The sequence below is a fragment of the Ambystoma mexicanum genome, chromosome 14, assembly GCF_040938575.1.
Source record: "Ambystoma mexicanum isolate Mex_15411 chromosome 14, UKY_AmexF1_1, whole genome shotgun sequence".
NCBI classification, from domain to species: Eukaryota; Metazoa; Chordata; class Amphibia; order Caudata; family Ambystomatidae; genus Ambystoma; species Ambystoma mexicanum.
Window position 1 is genome coordinate 165,799,866 of NC_090940.1, and position 22,113 is coordinate 165,821,978.

At 44.0% G+C, this 22,113-nt stretch overlaps 1 protein-coding gene across 3 annotated transcripts in view; it reads right to left on the bottom strand.

Moving 5' to 3' along the window:
• SPTBN5 (spectrin beta, non-erythrocytic 5) overlaps positions 1–22,113 on the bottom strand; it is a 1,050,196-nt gene that overhangs the window by 877,549 nt on the left and 150,534 nt on the right. For all 3 annotated transcript variants that reach the window (XR_011283950.1, XM_069638812.1, XM_069638811.1), the window contains exons 10-12: positions 18,600–18,812; positions 6,764–6,916; positions 2,048–2,178 (exon numbers count right to left, since the gene is read on the bottom strand). Coding sequence is in view for 2 of the 3 variants with exons in the window: in XM_069638812.1 (XP_069494913.1) it covers positions 2,048–2,178; positions 6,764–6,916; positions 18,600–18,812 (497 nt within the window). In the remaining variant the exon portion in view is untranslated. The remainder of the gene's footprint in view (positions 1–2,047; positions 2,179–6,763; positions 6,917–18,599; positions 18,813–22,113) is intronic.

Here is a 22,113-nt window from a genome sequence, read left to right on the forward strand (position 1 = left end):
TCGTTTTAGGTGGATTATTAGTAGTAGTTGAATAGGGAAATCTGGTTCTTTGTGGCTTTTGGATCCCTGTGAGGTCTATAGAACCATTAATCAGGTGGCGATCTTGGGGAAACGGATTGGTTAGAGGCAGGAAAGGTGTGGGGCAGGGAGTGGGGTGATGGCGGGGGCATGCTACTCTAGCGAGGCCATTATCTAGGAGGATAAAGTGGGAGCCTGTGCAGGGTGTATCATACGGTACAATACAAAATGGAAACATCATGAGTAGTAACCAACCTGGCATGGTTTGGTTAAGTGAAGAGGGCTGGCTAGGAGCCGGCTAGCCGTAGTGTAAATGGAGTGTCACACCTATAGAATGGGTAAGGGCAAGTGATCAGCACAGGAGGCTGCTGTTACGTGAATAGGGTCTAGAAGTGCCAAACTGGGCGGTGACAGAAGCGTTTGCTTAACACTTTATCAGTGAGCTAGGGTACTAGGACAGTTATATTCTGGAGAGTAGAGGCAAAGGCCGGGCTTGATAATGACAATCTGAGCAATCTAAGGCGGCTATGCACCTATGTGCTGGACAAGGCAAAAGTAGTGCTGACTAAACACATTAAAGCAGTCTAAAAACGACTGTGCACCCATGTGCTGGACAAGGCAAAAGTAGTACTGACTGAATACCTTAGGGCAGGCTAAAAGCGACTGTGCACCTATGTGCTGGACAATGCAGGAGTATTACTGACTAAGCACATTAAAGCAGGCTAAGAACGACTGTGCACCCATGTGCTGGACAAGGCAAAAGTAGTACTGACTGAATACATTAGGGCAGGCTAAAAGCGACTGTGCACCTATGTGCTGGACAATGCAGGAGTATTACTGACTAAGCACATTAAAGCAGTATAAAAGCGACTGTGCTTGAGACAGCTGCAGTAGCAGTGCTTGCTATGGACCTTACAGGCATATTATGTACTGCTGTGTAAAAATCGAATGCATGATATACCAATGACATTGAAGGAGACATGGGAGTGCTGTGTTTAAATGTAGTATAAGCTGCTAAATGTCACGCTATAGCGTTTGGAGCGTTAAAGTGCATGTTCACAAGTAAGTACACACATCCATGCCTACAGCGGAACACATATGGGGTACAGCCAAGATAGGGCAGTGGGAGCAGTACGCTATGCTTGGTTGATATGGTGTGAGTCGATATGAATGAAAAGGGCTTGTATTATCATGCCGTGTTAAATAGCATTTGGGGTTGTTTATGGAATGTCTCACCGTAGTAGCAACGGTCCTGGAGAGGGAAGAGGCAAGGCACACCAAGGGAGCTTAGACCTGAGCAGCCCACAGGGTGGCACGCTCGGTCAGCTCAGTCAGGTGCCTTTATTCCTGTGCCTTCCTTCTGGCCTTGCTACCTTAAAGAGGCGAAGGCGCTATACCTGTCAGGCTGCAATGTTTCATATTTAGTAGAAGCATGGGGAGGAGGGCTGAGCAGAACTGTTACCTTTGCACTCCTGCACTTTGTGGTGTGCACTATATAAATAGTCATTATTGGGGTTTCCAAGTCTAATAAGATTAGCAACCTAAAATCCAATCTCCCTGTGTTTCTAATTATTCTACCTAATTTCCTGTTGGGGGCCGTGGATAGTATTTGGATAATTAAATAATATGTTGTAAAGGTGTGTCGTATATCGCCATTTGCCATGCCTGGTGTCTTCACTCCACATAGATATATGTTGCTGCACGCATAGAAGTCCTCCAGCTGTGCCCCTTGGTTAGTTTAAACCACCTCTTATTCAAAGTAATGGATTGTCTCGGGAGGATAGCTCAGGGGCAACGTGCTCGCCTTGGAATCAAGACGACACAGAGCAACACGGGTTTGATCCCCGGGTCCGTGCTTAGAAATATCTGGGTATTAAGCGTGTTATAAATAACCTATCATATATCATTATGTGAAGGCTATCCCATCACTGTGAGCCTCAACCAATGAAAGCCCTTCCCTGCCGTGTAGTCCCATTTGCCTGGTGACTGGATCTCCACAAGTCAGAACCAGTTCGACAGTCATACGCACCTCTTGTTGATCTGTTTTTGGAGTGCTTGGATCTCATCACGTTTGTTTGGGCCCCTCTTCCCAAACTCGTCGGCGAGGCGGTTGATCTCGTGCAAACGTGCCTTTCCTGCAGCCAGTTCCGTCAAGAAGTTCTGAAAAGAGGGACACATAGGCCATACCTGAAACCTTCCCTGAGGTGGAACATACATTGTGCAGACCACGGCGGCAGGCAAAACCATTTCACAACACCCTGCCCCATACACCACACTTCCAAAGACAGGCTAGGAACCCATGAACTTCCTAAAGGGTGGCTCTCAGGGAATTTTGACAACCTGCTGCTCTTGCATCTGCAGACAACTGACTGCAATAACCCGGGCCTTTGTCCATTACTATGCCAACATACATCACTCTTACTCATTCCTCTTGGCCTCTTCCTTCCCCAGCCAGTAAGGTGCAGAATGAGACATGTCTTCCTTTTGGCATAAAAAGGCTGCAGATTTATTTTCACACACATAATAAAAAACACAACAAACAATTGCGAAAAATAGTTCCGAAGGTGCGGCGACTGCACTGTGTCCAAAACCTGCTTCCCCCTTTTCCCAACTCCCCCAACCCTTCGTGCCTGAGACCCACCTGCCCCTGCAGGTGCTCCTGGGCTGAGAGAGCACCGTTTGTTTGGGGGAAGCTGAGCCCTCATTGCTACCTCATTGCTCCCACCAGACGCCCCTGCCGCTTAGGCTCCCAAGAGGTGCTGGTCCGAGAAGAGCAAAGACCCTTCCGTCTTTCCCATGGCTCATCCGGAGTCTGTCTCTTGTCACTGGTTGCCAAAACACTGCCTCACCGTCCCGTGACGTCAATGGCCAAACCTCGCCGTAGCTGTCTCTTATGCAGGGTGGGTGGAAAACGAAAATCCTTTCCTGCTGCGACGGGCGTCCTTCTGCTGAGGGCTGGATGCTTCCTGCAGCCGGATGCCCGTTGCTTATATGGGGCTTGGCCCGCCCCTGTTCTTTGTTGCCCTTCGCGGGCTTTCCCAGAGCTTTGGCGCGCTTGGCCTTATTCCTCCCCCTTACCCAGGGAGGAGGGAGGAGGAGGACCCTGCCCGAGTTATTGGGGGGCCTCCTCCATTTTGTCCTTCCTTCCGTCATCACCTTCAGTCTCGAACCACAAAAGACGTTTTCTGCAGCTAGAGGGATTTGAGGTGGCTTGAGGTACAAAGAGAGAACTTCAAGGCACTTCAGAGGCCCTAATATACCAGTAAGATGCTGTGGCTCAGGGGAATCTTTGGCGCGCTGCAGACATCTGTGTGCAACTCCTAGATCACAGGTTTGAATGCTGGAGGGCGGGACTCATCCTTTCACCCTCCTGAACTTGAAGACATGAGTGCTGCTGAGTTGGGAAATCACTCCTAATATTGTGCCAAGAAACTATTCCTTTTGTGTTGTGTGCTATATCAATATAGATCCAGTACAGCTTGCAGGAGGCCAACTCGTCACAGGCTTTTCCCACCGAGACTTTGTTAAGGGGTTAACCCCTACACTCACCATCTACGCTCGCACCCCTTTTCCAGCTCTTAAAATGTGCCCGAACCCGCACCCCTACATAAAATGCAGTGAAAAATGCGGCAAAACATCTGGAACGAGTTGGCCCCCCTATGAGTTGGGCTGATACCATCAATATAGCCTCCACATTGCTCTGTGCACTGTACACATCTGTGCACTGTACACATTCTACCAGACTACACTGATAACCTTCCTTGAGTTAAGATCTGAGGCAGCCAGTTGGTGTCCTCGTTTTATCCCACTCATGTAGTGTCCAGACACAGGGCATCATTATGAGTGTAGTAGTAATTTGGCAGTAAATCTGCTGAATTACCGCCAGACTCAATTACCATTAGCCCAATTGTTCCTGTGGGTTTACCACAGGATTACAAGTGGCATTCGGGCATTGTTAATTGGCATTTTTGGAGTCTCTAGGAATCCATGTGGATTTTGGCCGAATTACAGTGAGCGGTAATTCCGCCACGCTAAACCCGCTGATGTTTGTCCTTAAATTTACCTCCAGCATGATGCTGGATGAAAATCCTCCACTTTAAGGTCAAACCTGTAGTTCGGCGGTACGGTATAAACAGCAGTAATTCCGGTGTCCAGTCAATTGGTCGAAAAAAAACTGGTCGACTGCAATTTGGTCGACGCAATTTGGTCGAAAACCAAATGGTCGAATTTTTTTTTTTATTTATATATTTATTTTTCGGGTTTTCGTTTTGTAAAAAAAGGGGTTTTTAGAGAAAAAAAGAGGGTTGGGGGGACCCCCCAAAAAAATTTAAAAAAGGGTTAAAATAAAAAAAATAAAAAATTCGACCATTTGCTTTTCGACCAAATTGGTTCGACCATTTGTCTGGTCGACCAATTTTTTTCGACCAAATGTCTGGTAACCGTAATTCCGTTACTGACAAAAAAAGCGGCGGTAACGGAATTACCACCAGTTTTTACCCATAACGCTGAACTTGTAATAAACGCACAGAGTATGGTTACAGGAGGACGCTTCGTGTTTTGTGAATCATTTGTGGTCTATATTAAGTGTGCTGTGCATGAAATCTTTAAAGAGTAATAAGAAGGCCATTTGCTACAGCACATATCCACCGGATTCCCTGGGGCAATATTGGGGATATTTCCCAACTCATGGGCACTCATTTAAACAAATTAAGAAATGTGAAAAGTGTAGCTCTCGGGCGCCAGATTCAAACTATAGGTTTCGCACAGATCTATCACACAGATGTTTTCAGCAGGTCCATTGCCCCAATGAGCTGTCTTCCCAAAAATGAATAGGAAGTGTGTTTAGATTGATTTAGTGCAATCTCCTCATCCTGCATGCATACTGAGTTGCAGTAATGCTCAGGAGGCACGCGTGATGAGGCATGCATGCACAACCAAAGCTTGTTGCCACCACACTGATGAGCCCAGTGCTCAAACACGAGCATTGGCAGCGTGTGTGGCTGCATCGGCCCAAGCGCCTGCATTTCCTTTACAAAATACCTCTTATTGACCGTGCTATAATGCTCCAAGGAGTGTGACTTAAATACTGCGGATGAGACTATGGACCTCATTACGAGCACAGTGGTGTGGTAAAACGGCAGTAATTCTGTTACCTCCACTTTACCACTGAATTTCTGCACTGCCATACTATGCGTTTGGAGGCAAAGTGGAGGATGTGCTGCCCGCATTTTGCTGAACCTAGATCCTCCACTTTACCCCCACAACTCAGCAGTGGTACTGCTCGAGCTAAATCCGATCCAAAAATTGGGATCTGCACTACCATACCATGACTAGTAATCCTGTGTTGATGTCACGGGACTGAGTGGTGTTAATGGTAAATGAGTTTGGCAGTAATTCCACGGATTTACCGCCAGATTACCATGAAACTCCTAATGAGGACCATTGCCTGTTTCAGGGTTATTCACAAGCACGCATTGTGTATTCTGGTCGGTCTAGGCAAGGACAATAATGAGCTCTTCAAGTGCCAAGGACGAGTATGCTCGTCCTTTTTGCACGGACTTGCATAATAGCCTGGCACTTAAGGGGCATTCCTCAAAGTAAGTGTCTGCAGATGCTTACTCTGCAAAAGGCCTTCCAGAGCTGTAGTTGTGCATGTCCTTGCTTAGACCAAATACCATATAGAACACCTGCATGTAATTAGCCTTCCAGTTTCTTTTTTCTGGGTGCCTTTGATTTTTTCACCAATTTTTCACAGATTTAACACTTTCAACATTTCTTCTATGAACAAACACAAACCAGATAGGAGCACTAATTAAACCAGTACATGTATCACAGATGTAGACATTTTTCAGTTTCACATTATCTCACACTGTAATTACTTCATCTGTTGTCAAGCACAATATATATGTAATAAAATGCACTTTGTGGTTCCATGAACACAATAAAATCGCCATTCTGAGTATGGTGGTAATGATAACAATTTGTACTATTTAAAATACCACTAGCTTTTAAAATAAAATAAACCTAATTGTGAGTTGGTTTTGTGTAGGGTTTGTATTGTGTAGGTACACAGAAAATACTCCATTCAGTAAGTATAAGCCAACCAGGCAGTACTTTCTTTGTACCCGATGTGGCACAAATAACACACAATCCCAATTTGGGGCTCATTACCAGTTCAGGCTGTGCAGTAAAAAATTAGCAGTCATTCTGTTACCACCACTTATTGGGGCGGTAGTGGAATTACTGTCACTTTTGCCGCACCGCCGAATTCATAGTCTGGAGGTAAAGTGGAGGCTTCACCTCCAGCTTTACCACCAATGATCGGCAGAATTACCACGGCGGATTTACCACTCGTAGTAATTCTGCCAAAATCCCATTGGAGTCATAAAGACTCCAAAAATGAGTATTTACACCACTGTGCCACTGTTGGATATCCTGGGTTAAGTGCCTGGGACCCAGTGGAAGTAATGGTAACTGATTTTGGCTGTAATTCGGTGAATTCACTGCTGAATTACCACCAAACTCATAATGGGACCCAGTTAGGTGGTATTTTAAAAACAGGAGGTTTAAGAAATACCACATGTTTTTACCATTGCGACCATACTCAAAATGAGACCTATGCCCTACTTTGCTCCGCTTGGAAATAATTCCTGAATTACTTAATGTTCTCAAGGGCTTTCCCCCTTTTGGTATTTAAACTCTAAGCTTGTTTTTCCATCACATATGTCGTGATATAGATACACACCTGGTACTTGTGCTGGATGACATCCACGTTATCAGACTTGGGCTGGAGCGCTTGGAAAACCTTCTCCTTGTCATCCATCCAGGACTGGAACTCTCCGCAGGAGCCGTAGAAGCCATACAGATGGATGGCCTCCTCGAGGGTCTTCGTCCTGTGCTTTATAGTAAAGAGAGGTGTAAGCGTGCGCATCGGTGATGCTGAACATGGGTATGTTACGGCTAAAGAGACGGGAATCACAAGCAAAGTGACAGTGGAAGGAGGAGGATTCAGAGTATGGACTGATGAGAAAGGGGATAGGAAGATTCTATTTGGTCGAATGCAAAACCATCCAGTTTTTTTGACTTGTGTGTGGATGAAAATATCTGTGGGGGGTGGGTACGGATAATAATTAAGGGGCGGGGGGAATGGGAGGTCTCCTCCCCGAATATACTAACGGCCAAATGGATTAGAAGAAAAAGAAAAATGGATGGTTTGGCAATCGACAAAATCTCTGCGATCATATCACAGAGAACCATGAGAAAGACAGTGTGAGCCCGCCCCTTGCTTCCACAGGAGCCCCCTCCTTGCTTCCCCAGGAGCGTCGAATGACTATGTCTTATCACTCACACTTCAGACATTTGTTTTGTTGGAGGCAAACGTAGCTACATTGTAGAACCCCGGCCCTTTTTATGGGACATCCCTCTTTAATGCATTGCTCCAAGGAAAGGCAGTGAAAGCTCCTCACTTGGCTGTGTCTTCTGCACGATCTCTACCTCTTGAATTTTGCAGCTTAATTGCGGTGGCACCCAGAGATAATTAGGTTACATGCCTGACCAGATGCTGCCAATATCTATTAGCTCATTCACGTTCTCTCACTTATGCCCGCTCCCGCTCATGTTCCAGTCACCCCCCCCCCCCTCCTCTGATCTCCTAACTAACCCCAGAGCTCACCCGGAGAACTCCATCCCCTGAAAACTCTCCTGCCTACTGAAAAAGGATGCTTCTGGGCAGTGCAAAGAGCTTTGGTCCCTGGACATTTCTCTAGACTTGGTTCAGACCTTTGTATAGTTTTCCATCTGGTGGAAGAAACCCTCAAATGTGATGAAGGCTCAAGTCATCTGTGAGAGATTGCCATAAAAGGATCCCAAAATAATCATCCTAGAGAAGACGATGAGCACCTTTTGGAGGGGAACATCTAGGAGAGTGATGAGGCAAAAGTGTCGAACATGCCTGGAAGGGATAGTGTGACTAGTCCAGGCATTGTCTCGGGAGGATAGCTCAGGGACAATGTGCTCGCCTTGGAAGCAAAACGACACAGAGCACCACAGGTTGGTTCCCCGGGTCCGCACTTAGAAACCTCTGGGTATTAAGCGTGTTATAAATAACCTATCATATCATATCATACAGATGAAAAGCCACATCATGTGGAACAGTAATTGTCCAGCTAGCACTTTCACTTAGACAATGCAGGGTCCTAAGCTAGGTTAGATTTCAAGAGTACCATATTGCCATATTTTTCAGAGCTAATTTAATATATGAATTACTTTCTCAATTAGGTATGATTGGAAGACTACATTTGATCAAATATTAATACTTTGGACAAGTAAAGATTTACAAGTCTGATCTGTCATAAGTGTCTTTGGACAGTTTGATTGTTCCTCCATCTAACACAGATTAGCTGGTAGCATGGCTGTTCTATTTAGGAAGCAGTGAACACCAGAACATTGGCTCACTTGTACGACACGGTAGAGATCCATCGATCCCTGGAGGCCCTATATGGGAGGATCGATAGGACTGGGGCAGCATCTGCGCTCCTCGATTTTATAAAGAGAAAACAATAAGCGCAAATTATCAGTCCATTACGACCATATATATACAGTGATATTTTTGGTGGGGATAATATTACCCGATACCCCTTGTACCGGCTCTACGGGCAAAAGTAGGTTTTCGATAGCCACACAAAGAGTGAATAATCTCTCCTTCAAGTCACCAGCCTAACAACGCAAAATGGCAGCACCATAACTGCATCCGGATGAAGGAGAGTTTCATCTCCCTCAGTTGGGTCAAAATGGCAACCAGGGTGCCAGGCGGTTTCAACGCTGAGACGATCCAGTTAGAGTATTTCATAAGCCTGGGAACAGCCTAACCCCCAAAACAGAAAGCGGAGAGCTTTGAAATAATGTGCACTTCATACCACACCTTCTCTTTCACAAATAAACTAAGTGGTTGGGGGCATTATAGTAACATAAAGGCCCCTGCGGTCAGGGAGCACCTGAAATTCCTATATGTCAACTATCAAGGGTCATTGGTGCAAACCCTGGTTGTAGAGAGTATGGATCATAGCAAAATAATGTACAGCAGCTTGCCCCAAAATCCCATCTACAGGCTATGATAAGTGCAAAATCAAGCTGCATGGATTGGCAGGCATTTCATTGTACCCGCTTGCTAGAGCCTCACCCCCACCCCTGGAGTGGTGGTAATGCCCACCCAGGGCTGTGGCAGGTGTTGCAGATGAGAATAGTGCAACCCTTGATGTAAAGCTCTAGAAAGGGCTAGATCTCCGCACTGACAGGTTACTATTAGACAGCAGTATTGTGGCAGGCCTTCTCCCAGAACATCCAGGAACCAATTCATATCACACTTGTGTACATTCTTAACAAACAATATGCAGTCCCCAGTATTAGCAATAAGGTAGTTGAATCTATAGACCTGCCATTCTACTCGCCTCTTATTCGGTTCAAGGATTTTAAAGCCTGCAAACATGCACCCACATATAGTGTCATCTAAAATATGTCACAATAAAACTTAAAGATGTATTCACAGTAGTGTTCTCATAAATGGCGAGCCAGTAGACAGTGCAGGGTTATACCAACCACTGTAAAACCATTGAATAGAAAGGGCTAGCAAACTCTGTCAAAAACCCATGGCTTCCAAGGGCAGTTACCTATAAACAATCTAAAGCCATGGAGTAAACATACATGTTAAGTAGTACACATCCATCTCCTTTCAGTCCACTAGTGCATATGTGAGGCCAATTATCCTGGCCTGGGGAATGGCAAGAAAGAAGCAGGAATAGTTGTGAGCTAACTTAACAAAAATACTTCTTGGCACCTATTGGCTAGCCAAAACTATGGAAAAGAAAAATATCTGAAAATGGGTAAGAGGGCTTTATTCCGCCCCCGGCCCCAAAAATAGAATGAGGAAAAAAATTGAATCTGGAAACAGCGGTCAAGTGTCAACTTTAGGCAGAGAAAGCAGATTTACTCCGTTTTGGTAAACGCATTACAATAGCTGCTTGTTCTTACCAAAGACAATCTGAATCCTATTCATCCCTGAGGGCTAGCGCTGCCTCCCAGCTCTGTCAAGTCAACCCACATGGAATATGAGCACCAAGTTATTCAAAAGCTCTGTATCTCAGATTTTCTCTGGAGCTTGCTTTATGGGCTGAAGCCAGACTTATCTTCACCCCACCTATTTTCCTGCCAGCCAGTCCTGACCTGGAAGTGTTAGTGACTTAATCTCAGTTCTAATCTTTTGAATATAGCAAGGAGGTGTCTTTCCCTTTGACCTCCCATTGATTTAAAAACAATAGTGCTAAAGTTATTCATGGTAAGTAATCTGGATATCCTCCCCAAAAACCATAGTCTTCTCTCCTCCCAAAACCGATGCTGCCCACAGCAAAGATCAGACTGCCCACCCTCAAAAACGGAAACCTTCTGGGGGGGGTGGGAGGATGGTAGTGTTCTCATAAGCTTCCCATTGATTTAAACATAAAAACAAAAAAGAACAGTCAAAAATGTCAACGTGATGATGTCATAGCATAATCTAGGGTTTCTTCCCATGATAACTCCCACAATAAGCACAGCCAACCGGCTGCCTGCTTCATAAGGTTCACATTATGAATCCGCCAATGTATTCTCTCAATGCAGTTGACTTTTCAAAGTGGCTGAAAATCAAATTGAAGCTAAAAATGCATAAATTATAATGAAGAGCTCCAAGTGAGCTTGAACATGTGTTTGTTTGGATGCTAGAGCGGGCGGTTGAGAGATTATCAGTTTACGGGTTTAGCTCCAGCCGCCTCCTGCACTCTTGGGAAATATATATCTGAATCTGTGGAGATGGGAGAACCTCCTTTTTCCAGGAGAATAAGAGAAGCAGAGGAAGAAGGATTGACTCCAGACGATCCAAACAGCGAGAAACAACCAAAACAAAGGGTCCGGGATGAGGCGCTGACAAATCCCACAGTCAGGGAAGAAGGTCAATCCAATGAGGATTGACTCATGGAGATAATGGATGGTGTGGTATTATCAATTGAGAAAATCAGGCTGACAGTTATGGAAATTAAAAAATAGCCACATTTGGTGAAACAAAAGGCAAATCACATTGTGGAAAGAGTGTCCAATTCAGTTGATAAAATTGTCATTTTAAAGGAAAAGGTAGCCTTGCTGACATTACATTTGGAGATGGCAAACAGAAAGATTACTGATCAAGAAAATTATAATAGGAGATCTAACATCAGAATAACTGGTTTTCCAGAAGAATTAGAGAAGGGGAGGCCAATTGAATTCCTGCAGAAAGTTTCGGCTCGACTTATGGAGACTCAGTAGGGCCATAGGACTTTGGGCCCCATACCACCCCCTTGCCAACTTCCCAGAACATTTAAAATACGTTTTTTTAAGATTCCCAGTCAAAGAAATGATCATTAGTAGAGCAATGGAAATGCAAACAATTATGTGTGGAGACAATCGAAAGATTATGTTCTTTAATGACTATGGAAAAGCTGTGGTGGGACAAATAAAAAGGTTTAATGAAATCAAAAAAATAGCACGAGAAATGAAAGTGTAATATTATATGGTGTACCCATCAACTTCTAAACTGGTCCCTGATGAACACACTCACCCTTTTACTGAACATGAAAATGCTGGAAAACTACTGCACAAGATGAAGTCTTAATGTTGCATTTACCTTTTCTGTTAAATAGGATTGATGTGCTGTAGTACTTGTTTTGTTACTTAAATTATATATGGTAGTCTTTCTTCAGATTGCTATTTATTATGTCTGTTCTTCTTAAACTGTTGTTGGTTGTAGAGCCTTCTGGTTATTGATTCTTCTTCTGTTGTGATTGTTGTCTAATTCAATTTCATTTGGTAAATATTAGATTAATATGTCAAATTGAGACATTCAAAATGGTGCTGTCATACTACATCAGTTACCATTTAAAAATGTGGGCATTCTAAAAACTGTGACGAGTTATGAAGGACTGATATGATTCATAACAAGTAGTAGGTTTATGTGCTTGTGTATACCGCATGACATGTAGACTGTTAACAGAAGAGCGGAGCCGGTAATGCCTCTCTTCCTCTCGTTATGCGACAGTGGAATGTTTTAGAAAGGCGCAAGGGATGATTGTTGGTACGGTCCTGTGGGTTGATACGGTAAGTGGCACCCTGTTGCAAGTCGTACTGTGTCATGAATTGGGGGAATGGCCTTCCATACAGTGAGTGCTACCACAAAGAACGTTCCTTTTTAACCTGGACCAACCTATGGGCTGGAACCCTAAATTGGTTGATGGTAGATCTTAGATTACATATACTTGAATTTTTCTCCAGTACTACACTTAAATAGAGAGGTGATTATCCTGTCATACACTTCTGTTCCTTTTTTGTATCAAGAAAGAGGGCAACACACAACTGTATGTCATTAAAATTAGGCAGTAGGAGACACCCATTAGGTATAAGGCAATAAACACTAGCATTAAGTGGCCAAGTAGATGCAGGGTCAGTCGGAAGACAGTAGGATAGTGAAGAAAAAACTGTCTGAACCTGTCCTACCCTTGAGGTTTTAAGAGAAAACCCTATCCCTAGGAAGCCATGATGTGCCGCTTACAAACAGGGGGAGCCAGTAAAAGAAGTCAAAAGAGAATTCATTTTTGAAAAAGCAACAACAACATGAAGGTTGTTGAACTCCTGGATATCCTTGGTCACTGTAGGTCCTCACAGAGGAAGAATGGGCAAAAAAAGGGAAAAGATGTAAAAATAAAAGTAAAGTTTACACCTTGGTCTAGAGATCCAAATGGATGGGTACGAATCTAGGCTGTCTATTGTGGGTACATTACACCTTTACTATCCCATAGACAGGTCGAGATTTCCCAAGGTGACTCTACAAGTAAAATTATAGAGGAAAAGAGCTCAACACCATATTATTAAATTGCTGTAGTCCAAGCTAATTAGTCCAGCAAATATCCCCTGGTGGGGATGAGGTGAGCCAATTTCAGGTGAAGACAAAACATGAAGACAACATATAGGTCACGTTAGCCGTAGCTATTGGATGTTTAAATAGTAGGAAGGGACGTGAGACCTCATAAAAAGACATAAAACAGGTTGTGCATGGTAAAGGTAGAGTATGTTTTGGTTCTCCACCATGTAACAACCACCGTCTACCGGTTTCAGTGGTATAGTTTTGGTGTAACCACTTTCATCAGGACAGTCTTCTAAAACAAGGGGGACATTTTCTCTTGCAATGCTCAATATTCCATCACCATATTGCTGCCATGGGGTTTTAAACACTTTACCCCGTTTTCTAGTGCCAGTACAGGAAGGTTCATGAGAGAAACCTTAACCACTGCAACAAGATGTATCAGTGTGCATTGCGTTGTGTCATATTTTCCGACACAGCGCAGCTGTTGTAACCCCCGAGACTACGGGGAAGCTGTGGTCGGATGAAAACGTAAATGGAGTCAGCGCGATGTCACGTGATTACAGTCACGTGGACATCTCTAACGCTCCATTCCACGTACCCGAACCGGAAGTTCAAGTCCCCGTGCACATCAGCCAAATCGAGGCTTGTCAGTCAGGCAAGGCCAGGCAGTGCATTGAGCTTAAAAGACCATGGGGAAACAGAGCACACAGCGCCGGCAAAAGTAAAAATGATCTTATTGTCACACAACCTTTTGGTGAGAGTGACAAGATCATCTGAATGGCTGGTGCAGTGGTTTTATCCTACCTACTTTTGTTCAATTATTACTCCCAGGCTGTACTCACAACCACGGTAGTGCAATGAAGGGTCACCATTAACCCAAAATGGTGCCAGTGTTTTTTTTTGGGCCAGTTCAAGGTGGTTTGTTCTTTCCTTGTCCTTCTTCTGCCATGTAGGCTGGCTGGGGGAGGTTTTGTTTTGTCTTTTGTCTTTGGAGGGATCCCTTTGTGAAGCCTGTCAAGGTGCCAGTTTGTCTGTCAGGACAGGGAATAGTGGAGGACTCTGAAACTCTGCTGTTCTTTGTCTTCTGCTGTGCCTGCCTGGAACAAGTTCCAACTAGGAGGCTGGACAGCCACCGCCCATAGTTTCAATGATGTATGGGTGCTGATTGGCTGGATTCCTGCATAAGAAGCATGGACCCTGAGGCTGAAGACAAGCTGACCAATGGATCTGATAAAACAACAAGGAGAAAGAGGAGAGACATCCGCAGCCACTTCCAGATTACCACAGATGCCTTCTGAGTAATCAATGCTGTCTGACCCCTTCTTCCCAGCATCAGGAGAGCCCTGAAAAGGATGACTCTCTCCCTCAGACTGGTCGGTCTAATGAGTCTCAAGACGACCTACATTTTGAGCCATCCCACAATGAGCTGTGAACTTCACTGGCTGCAAACCGCCAATACTCTGTGACCTGTGGCCATTGTGCAGTGCATCACCTTCCGAAGATTGAATCCTCCCTAAACTTTGGAGGACTGCAATTGGACCTCTAGAGGCAAGATACCACTCCTTGAAGTCCCCTCACCAGAGTGCTGGACTGAGAAGGTGAGACAAATCGACCGGATGGTAATCGTTCTTCACTGGTGCTTTGAAAAGGGTACCAAAGCCACAGAACCATGAAGAATCCTTTGTCTGGAGCCTCTTCACTCGACTGCTGCTGCAAGATCCATGCCAGCATCCCTTCTTTTGTCTGCCTGTCCAAGAATCCGGTGACCTGGTCTGCTGCTGCTGCATTGTGGGCACATCATGCTGCATCCTCTTCCTCATGTCTAAGGTACTATGAGACTCCTTGAAGAACTTACCTAGAGTTGCTTTGCTGCTCCTGTGTTGATGGAGTGCTGATTCAGGTGTTTGGGAGTTTGCCCATGCATGTTCCCCCAGGCCTAATGCGTGTGTGCATTCAGGGGCCTTATCTGATGTCCCTGAACGTTTTTCCCAACAAAGAGTGTTACTTATTTTCTCCTGAAGACTTCCTCTGGAACTTTGGACTTTTTACAGCTTGGGCCTTGCTTGTTTGACCCTCCAATCTGACCCTGCGACACTCATAACTAGATAGCAGCGGACTACTAAAGCAAAAGGCCTATGTGGAATTATTAAAAGTATTTACCTGCTTTACATTGGACCTATTTAATTCCTTTTTATCTGAAACAGTTATTACAAAAGTATTTACCGTACCCTTTGAATTGCATACTGCCATTCACAAAGTGTTACAAAAGTGTTTAATTACTGTAAATGTTGCATTGGGTATTCCAAGTTACTTATTGTGTGTTATAGTACTTACCTTTCTGAAGAATCACATTTACCTTAGTGTACATATAAAATAACCCATTATTTGTGTATAACTTTTAGTGTGTCAGTGTTTCTGTGGCTTATGTGTATACTCTAAGTTCTTTGTACCTCCCTACAGCCCTTCCTCCCTCCTAAAATAAGCCTGGCTGCTCAGTCATTGCTACCAACAAAACGTATGTGGTTCAGGCATATGCTAAGAGTTGGAGCACAGTGTCCCAAGTGTGAGTCTTCTCAAGTCCTATCTAAGGTGGACTTTTGTAAAACGCCCAAGCAAAGAGGTGGTCCAAAATTAATCTCACAATATGGGGTAAGATTGGTACTATTAAGATGACTAGCTTACCCAAAATATTACATCTATTTAATTTAACATGCTTCCAATACATCTCTCAAAGAAACTGCTTAAGGGAATACAGAAAGTGTTCAATGGTATCTTATGGGGGGAGCAGATCTTGCCCAAAAATTTAGATTTCTACCATTCTACGATCTGTGGATGAGGATAGATTTGGCTTCCCTGGTGCTGCCTTCTCTCTACATAGTCTTCACCACTGGATTAATGTTTTTTCAGAAAGAAACACTCCCATGTGGGTGAATATAGAACGAGACTGAGTTTCAACACGATACCATTTGATTGCCTCCTAACAATGAACAGTAATCTTCAGGTGGAAACGACCCCACCTGCAGTGCGCCATGTTATCACAGCCATGTTATCACAGAGTGGAAATATGCAAACCAGGTCACTGGTGAAAAATACCTGTTATCTGGAGAGTCATGCATATGGAAGAACCCAGGAATCACGTCCAACAATACAAAACTACAACGGTGCTCTTGACAAAACGCTGGCACCTGGAAGCTTAAACACACCCTTAGTGGGAATTCAGTTGAAGACTTTGGGCATCATTACAAGAATGGAGGTAGCCATGGAGCTATTCGCTCCATGGCTGCTTCCGTTCCGGGCTCCATTACCGGGTTCCTGCAATGGGGACTTACCGGGTTACTCCGACATAGGAGGACCCGGTAAGTCCTCCATGCAGGAACCCATCCCCATTCCCATTTGAGCCCCCATAGGGTTCAATGGGAATGGGGAGGGAGGTAATAACGGGCAGATTACATCTGGCCCGTTATTGCCTCCCTCTTCCCCTCGCGGGACCCGGAAAGCACGCCTGGTTTTACCAGGCATGCAATCCGCGTCCCGCGATGGGAAGCTCGTAATCGGCGCTCCCGGAATGAAGGGGTGCAGTGATAACGCTATTACTGTCGCATTAACTCTCCACCCAACTTTGAGTTGGCTGGAAAGTTTGAGATTTACCTCCAGCTCTGAACACCCATTTTCTTCTCTACTGTCGCGGCACTATTAGCAGTGCGGTAAAAGCACCGACCACTCCCCATTGGGTCCAATGGACCCAATATGAATGGAGACTTACCGCCCCACCGCAACTCGGGATCCAGCCCTAATAGTACTGGACCGAGTTGCAGTAACACTATTTGCATTGGGCGGTATCCCGGCGGATTTACCACAGAGATACCACCCAACTTGTGACAAGGCCCTTAGTGTGTGAGAACTAACACTTTTGTTCTTTGCATAGTTCTGGACTAATAGCTTGATTTGGTTTGTAAGGCATTCAAAGCTGCTTATGTAAAATATATGATATGTGAAATCAGAAAGTTACAGCCAAACTAAACCCACCTTAAAATCTATCTAATGCTGGCAGTAAAATCAATAATTAAATTCACAGTCCTGTCACCATGCACAATGCCTACTGGTTCAAAGAGCCAAATAAATGTCCGAAACTAGCTGCATTGGGCCAACTGGTGACCTGTGGTTGGACAAAAACTACTAAAAGGTGAATGGAAAGAGAGAAAGACAGTGGGTACGATATGGTAGCTGTGCGCTAGTGACCACTCAGGATTCCAAAGTAATCTGTGTTACTAACCGGCAGCGAACACCCAAGTCCCACAAACCCACCCACTAATGTTTGGAAATAGTAAAGAGAAATGTGTGGTTTGCGAGGGCGACTCGCGCTCACGGTATCTTAATATTTATACAGTTGCGTGATCTCATTAGTAATGTACAAATAACAATTGATTCTAATAATATGAGAGATTTATTCCAAAGTAAGTCCAGCCTAAGTCCTAGGTGAATGGTGCTCACTAGGAGTAAAAGGTGAAAGGCTCTAAGATGCTCTCAAGTTAACCCTAAGAGCACAAACTAAGAAGCTGTTCTTCAAACAAATCTTGAAACATATTCTTTACACAAGCTTTCAGTGGTTGCTCTGACCTGGAATTACCAAACTAGCTTAAATCCCATAATAAAATCACCCATGAACTTCAATCTCACTCCTGATCACAACCCATCAGCCCACAATTGCCGCCTTTGGTGGATCTCAGTTAAACAAAATGGGGGAGAGGGCAACATTCTTGACCCTCCTCGACTCTAGATGCAGTTTAGTGGCAGTGCAGAAACAGTCCAATGATGCAGCAATTGAAGAAAGATTGATGGAGGACCCTCACTCATTTCCAGAGTGATCTATAATGCCCACAGACGTGGTGGCATCATACCAGAGGCCAGGTAGGAGATGAACTATGCCATGAAGAAATCTGAAACGTACTTCCTCTTATTCCATTCTGATATGCCATGTTCTCAAATGTTTAAAGCACTGTGGTGAAACCAGTTTAGAAATATAAAATGTGAATAACTCTATACGGATGCTTGAGGAGAACAGGGTTCCAATGTTCTATATCTACGGATGTTCGGGGTAACGAGGAGGATGGAGCTGGAGCTAGTTGGGAAAGAACTTCAGAAGTTTGATGCATTTCTAGACATCCTCAAGTCAGCAGCACACTGGCTGACTCTGTATTGGAAGAACGTCCTCTTCTGGGGCACTAATATTACACTAAATAACTATTTCAAATAGGAATTTCCAAGAATCTTTTATCGCCTAACGAAGGCAGCATCCTTGACCAGACAAGTGGCGAATGGCTCTTAAGGGTCATGTTTTACTGCTTTCGGATTGATTTGACTGCCATGGGTATGACCACTGAGCAAAAACTCAAGTTCTCACTGAGTCTATTCTCCAATTTTACAGCATGGTAACTGCAGTAATAAAATACCTGTGGAGAGAAAATAGCTTATGTTGAGAGGCATAAGGCAGTATTCCATCAAATAGCTCATTTACGCTTGATTAGGTTGGTAATATCTTACGCCAATGTGGATAACTTCGATCAGAATAGTTAACAAAATAAAAGCCTAGGAACACACTCACGATCAAGACACCAGTTCCCGTTACATTGTAAACAAAGTATGTGGAAGTTTACGATCATACCTCAGAAAGGGTTTGAAGATCCCGATAAGCTGAATCAATCCCGTTCTGTGTCTTCCTGATATAGTCTGGGTCAAAATGTGGGTCGTTCATAAGCATACTTGCGTCGTTGGCCTCTGGACCAGTCTGTGCTTTGAAGTGCTTCTGCAATGGTTGACTCCTCTCCGCTGCTGGGCTGCTCTGGACTAAGGTCCTCATCACAGTCACTTTTACCACCTTTTAAAATCACAAACAAAACTGTCAACAGCAGTAACTTGTCATATCTAAGACTACTGTGGTCCAGCATCCCAGACACATACCACAATTTGAAAAATCATCACAGGCCGAGAAAGTATCACCTCTATATACATAATTGCCAGATTGTATTCAAGTCACAGCAGATAATGGAGAAGGACAATTTACCTGGAATATAAATAGAGGTCTGGGGAGATGCTTATCATTGATTGATTAAAATGACAGTAGGGATTGGGATACTCCATAAGATATGGGGCATTTTGTGCTGTAGCCATAAACAATGGGGAAGACTTTCACAGGATGAAGTCTAAGGTAAAGAGCAGGTCAGTGGGTGAAGATATGTTTTTTCCTCTAAATGTTTAGGTTTTGGGGTCCTGTACAATCAACGAGATGCCCAATGTGGCTCAGTTACCAACCAACTGATGTTATGTTATTTGCATTTATTAAGCACAACTTTCACCAAACAAATGGCATCTTGAAACATTTGTGTATAGGCGCGTTATAAATGCCTTATCATAGCATATCATATCATATCATATCATATTCCAGAGATAGAGAGCTCAGGCAGAGAAATAACTAATTAAAGAAAGTTCTCCAAGGCGTGACGGAAAATAAGATGGTTCTCAGTAGCACAAAGTGCTATGGGAATAGAATTCCGCAACTTGGCCGCGGCAACAGAAAAGGCACGCCTATCCATGCATGTTCTTGGAACCCACGAAACTTGAATAGTGAACGATGTTTGAGAGCGCACGGGCAGCAACAGTACATAAGGAGAAAACTGGAGTTGAAGATACTCAGAGCTTATGAAAAGCCTGGTGCACAATGCACAAAGACTTAAACTGAATTTGCTTATCAACTGAAAGCCAATGTAGTTGGCACAGGGTTGGGGAGGTATGCGCCGTCCAAGCAACATGTGCCACAGTCCTGGCTGCCGTATTCTGCAGAAATTGTAGTCAGCGGATCAAGTAAGCCATCTGAGCAAGATAAAGTGAATTTCAATAATCCATCGCACTCATAACTCGAGAGTTAACCACTGGAGCATGCAATTGAGAGGGGATGAAAGGTAATAAATACCTTGCGAAGCATCCTCAATTTGCAATGACCACTCTGACATACAGAAGCTATCTGATCTTTCACTGAAAGAGATGATAGCAGTTGGACACTAAGATCCTTTGCTGCCAAAACAGGAGTAGAAGGCTGGCCAAGGGCTGTTTTCCAGAAATCTGTAGTCCAAAGAGAAGAGTGAGAAGAAAAAGAAGAAGAAGAGGGAAGGCCCATGAACAGTAGCTTCGTCTTGTTTCCATTCAATGGGTTGGTTGACCAACACATTGACACAGACCTAAATCGGTCATGTTTGCAATGAAAAGAGATGCCAATTTATCACAGCCATTATTAATTGCAAAATGAAAATCACCTACAAAAATCAAATTGGAGTATTTCTGCTGCAGTTAAGCTAAATATTCGGCAAAAATGTCGCAGAGAGATGGATCATAAGCTGGAGGGCAATAAATAATAAGAACATGATATATTGAAGAGTCAGTAATCACCACACAAATTAAAAGTGCCTCCATGTTAATATTGAGTTCAAGGGGCACAGTTAGAGTTATAAAAGAAGATTTAAAAATCAACGCAATGCGACCACCAGGGTTGAGGCAGCTCGATCACAACGAATAATGCAATGGCAGACGGGGAGTGCTTGGGCTACTGCTGGGCCAGAGTGCTCAACTAGCCAGGTTCCCGTAAACGCACAGTAAATCAGGTTTATGGTCATCGAATAGATTGCAGCAGGCTAAGGTGTGTGTCATGAGAGCATGTACATTCCGTAAGAAGCAGTGAAGAGGCTCAGTTAATGGCCGAGATACTGACCTATCTGTTTGGAAAATATCAGAAACCCAGTTGGAAATATGGTATCAATGGGTGCAAGTGGAAGCAGGTATACGTGCAGTAACTTTGGTGGAACCCTAACCATAGGGGGTGCCACAACATCATTACACCATGGCCCAGCAAGTGCACAAACAGGCACAGGTGGGCTTGCCATTTTGCGCACCTTCGGTTTGCATCAGGCGTGCCCAATGCGCCTGACCGCTGCGCAGGTGGGTCTCCCGGGACATAAATGCCGAGCTTGAAGGGCGGGTGATCCGCAAGGTGATTGGAAGCAGTAGAAAATGAAAAGATTCTACTGTCAGCAGATGGCAGTGAATTAATTAAAACAAAATACAAAATCCCTAAAACACACAACAGTTAGAATTAGGATATTTGGGGAAAGGGAGGGTGGTAAAATAACAAGGTATACATTTAAAACAGCACCGAAGCCTAGAAGCCTCTAAAAGGTATTACAAGCCTCTTACTTTCTTAACTGATGAAGAATGTTAGAGAGTGTGCATGAACAGGAATGCTTTTAGCTTTTTATTCTCACAGACAGGCGTTCTGGTGTAGATCTTTTAGGTTCTGGTGTAGATCTTTTAGGTTCTGGTGTAGATCTTTTAGATCCATTGGGAGCAGATTTAATTTCTGAGCTGTGGTAGGCCAGAAGAAGGAGGCGGATAAAGAGGTGGCATTTCTACCTGAGATAAATTGTAGTCCAATAATAAACTAAAGGCCAATCTATCCCTACCAAACAGGGGTTTTCCATGTCTACAGAATCTAAATAGGGTGCGTGTCGTTAGTGAAGCTGTCCAAATCAGAATAGTCCATCCTCCATCCAAAACTACCCTACTTTGACCCTACCACTAATTATTAACTAACAAGACAAAAAGCGGGTTCCAGAAGAATGACACCCTTCTCCTGCATATGATTTCTCAGCCTTAAGAGTTTCTCTTGGTGTAGTTCTTTGTAATGTACTTAATCAGTTCCTTTAATTCCTCAAGGGGAGGGACTCTTCCACCTTCTCTCGGGTAACCCCTGTCTTGACTTATTTACAGTTCCTTGCTTCTCTACTCCAAGGTCTTGACCTCTATTCCTTTGGGTTTATTTTGTCTCAATATCTTTCTTACTTATACTTGTTTCACAGTCTCTCATTCCACAGAGACCAGTGTCCAGATCCCTTGTACCACTTGTTATGTTCCAAACACTTCCACTCAGTGAAACCACCATAGAGGTTCTTCTATTCCCCTTTGATATTGTCTTGGTCGATCTTCCCAACCACTGAAACAATTGTTACCAGTTTTTTGACTCTCTTCAGTGTCCTTTCTACTTTTACAATCATTGGGACAATTGTGAGGTGTCCATCTGTCTTTGATATATACTCTGCTGCTTTCACACTGATTGGGGTGAGTATAATGAG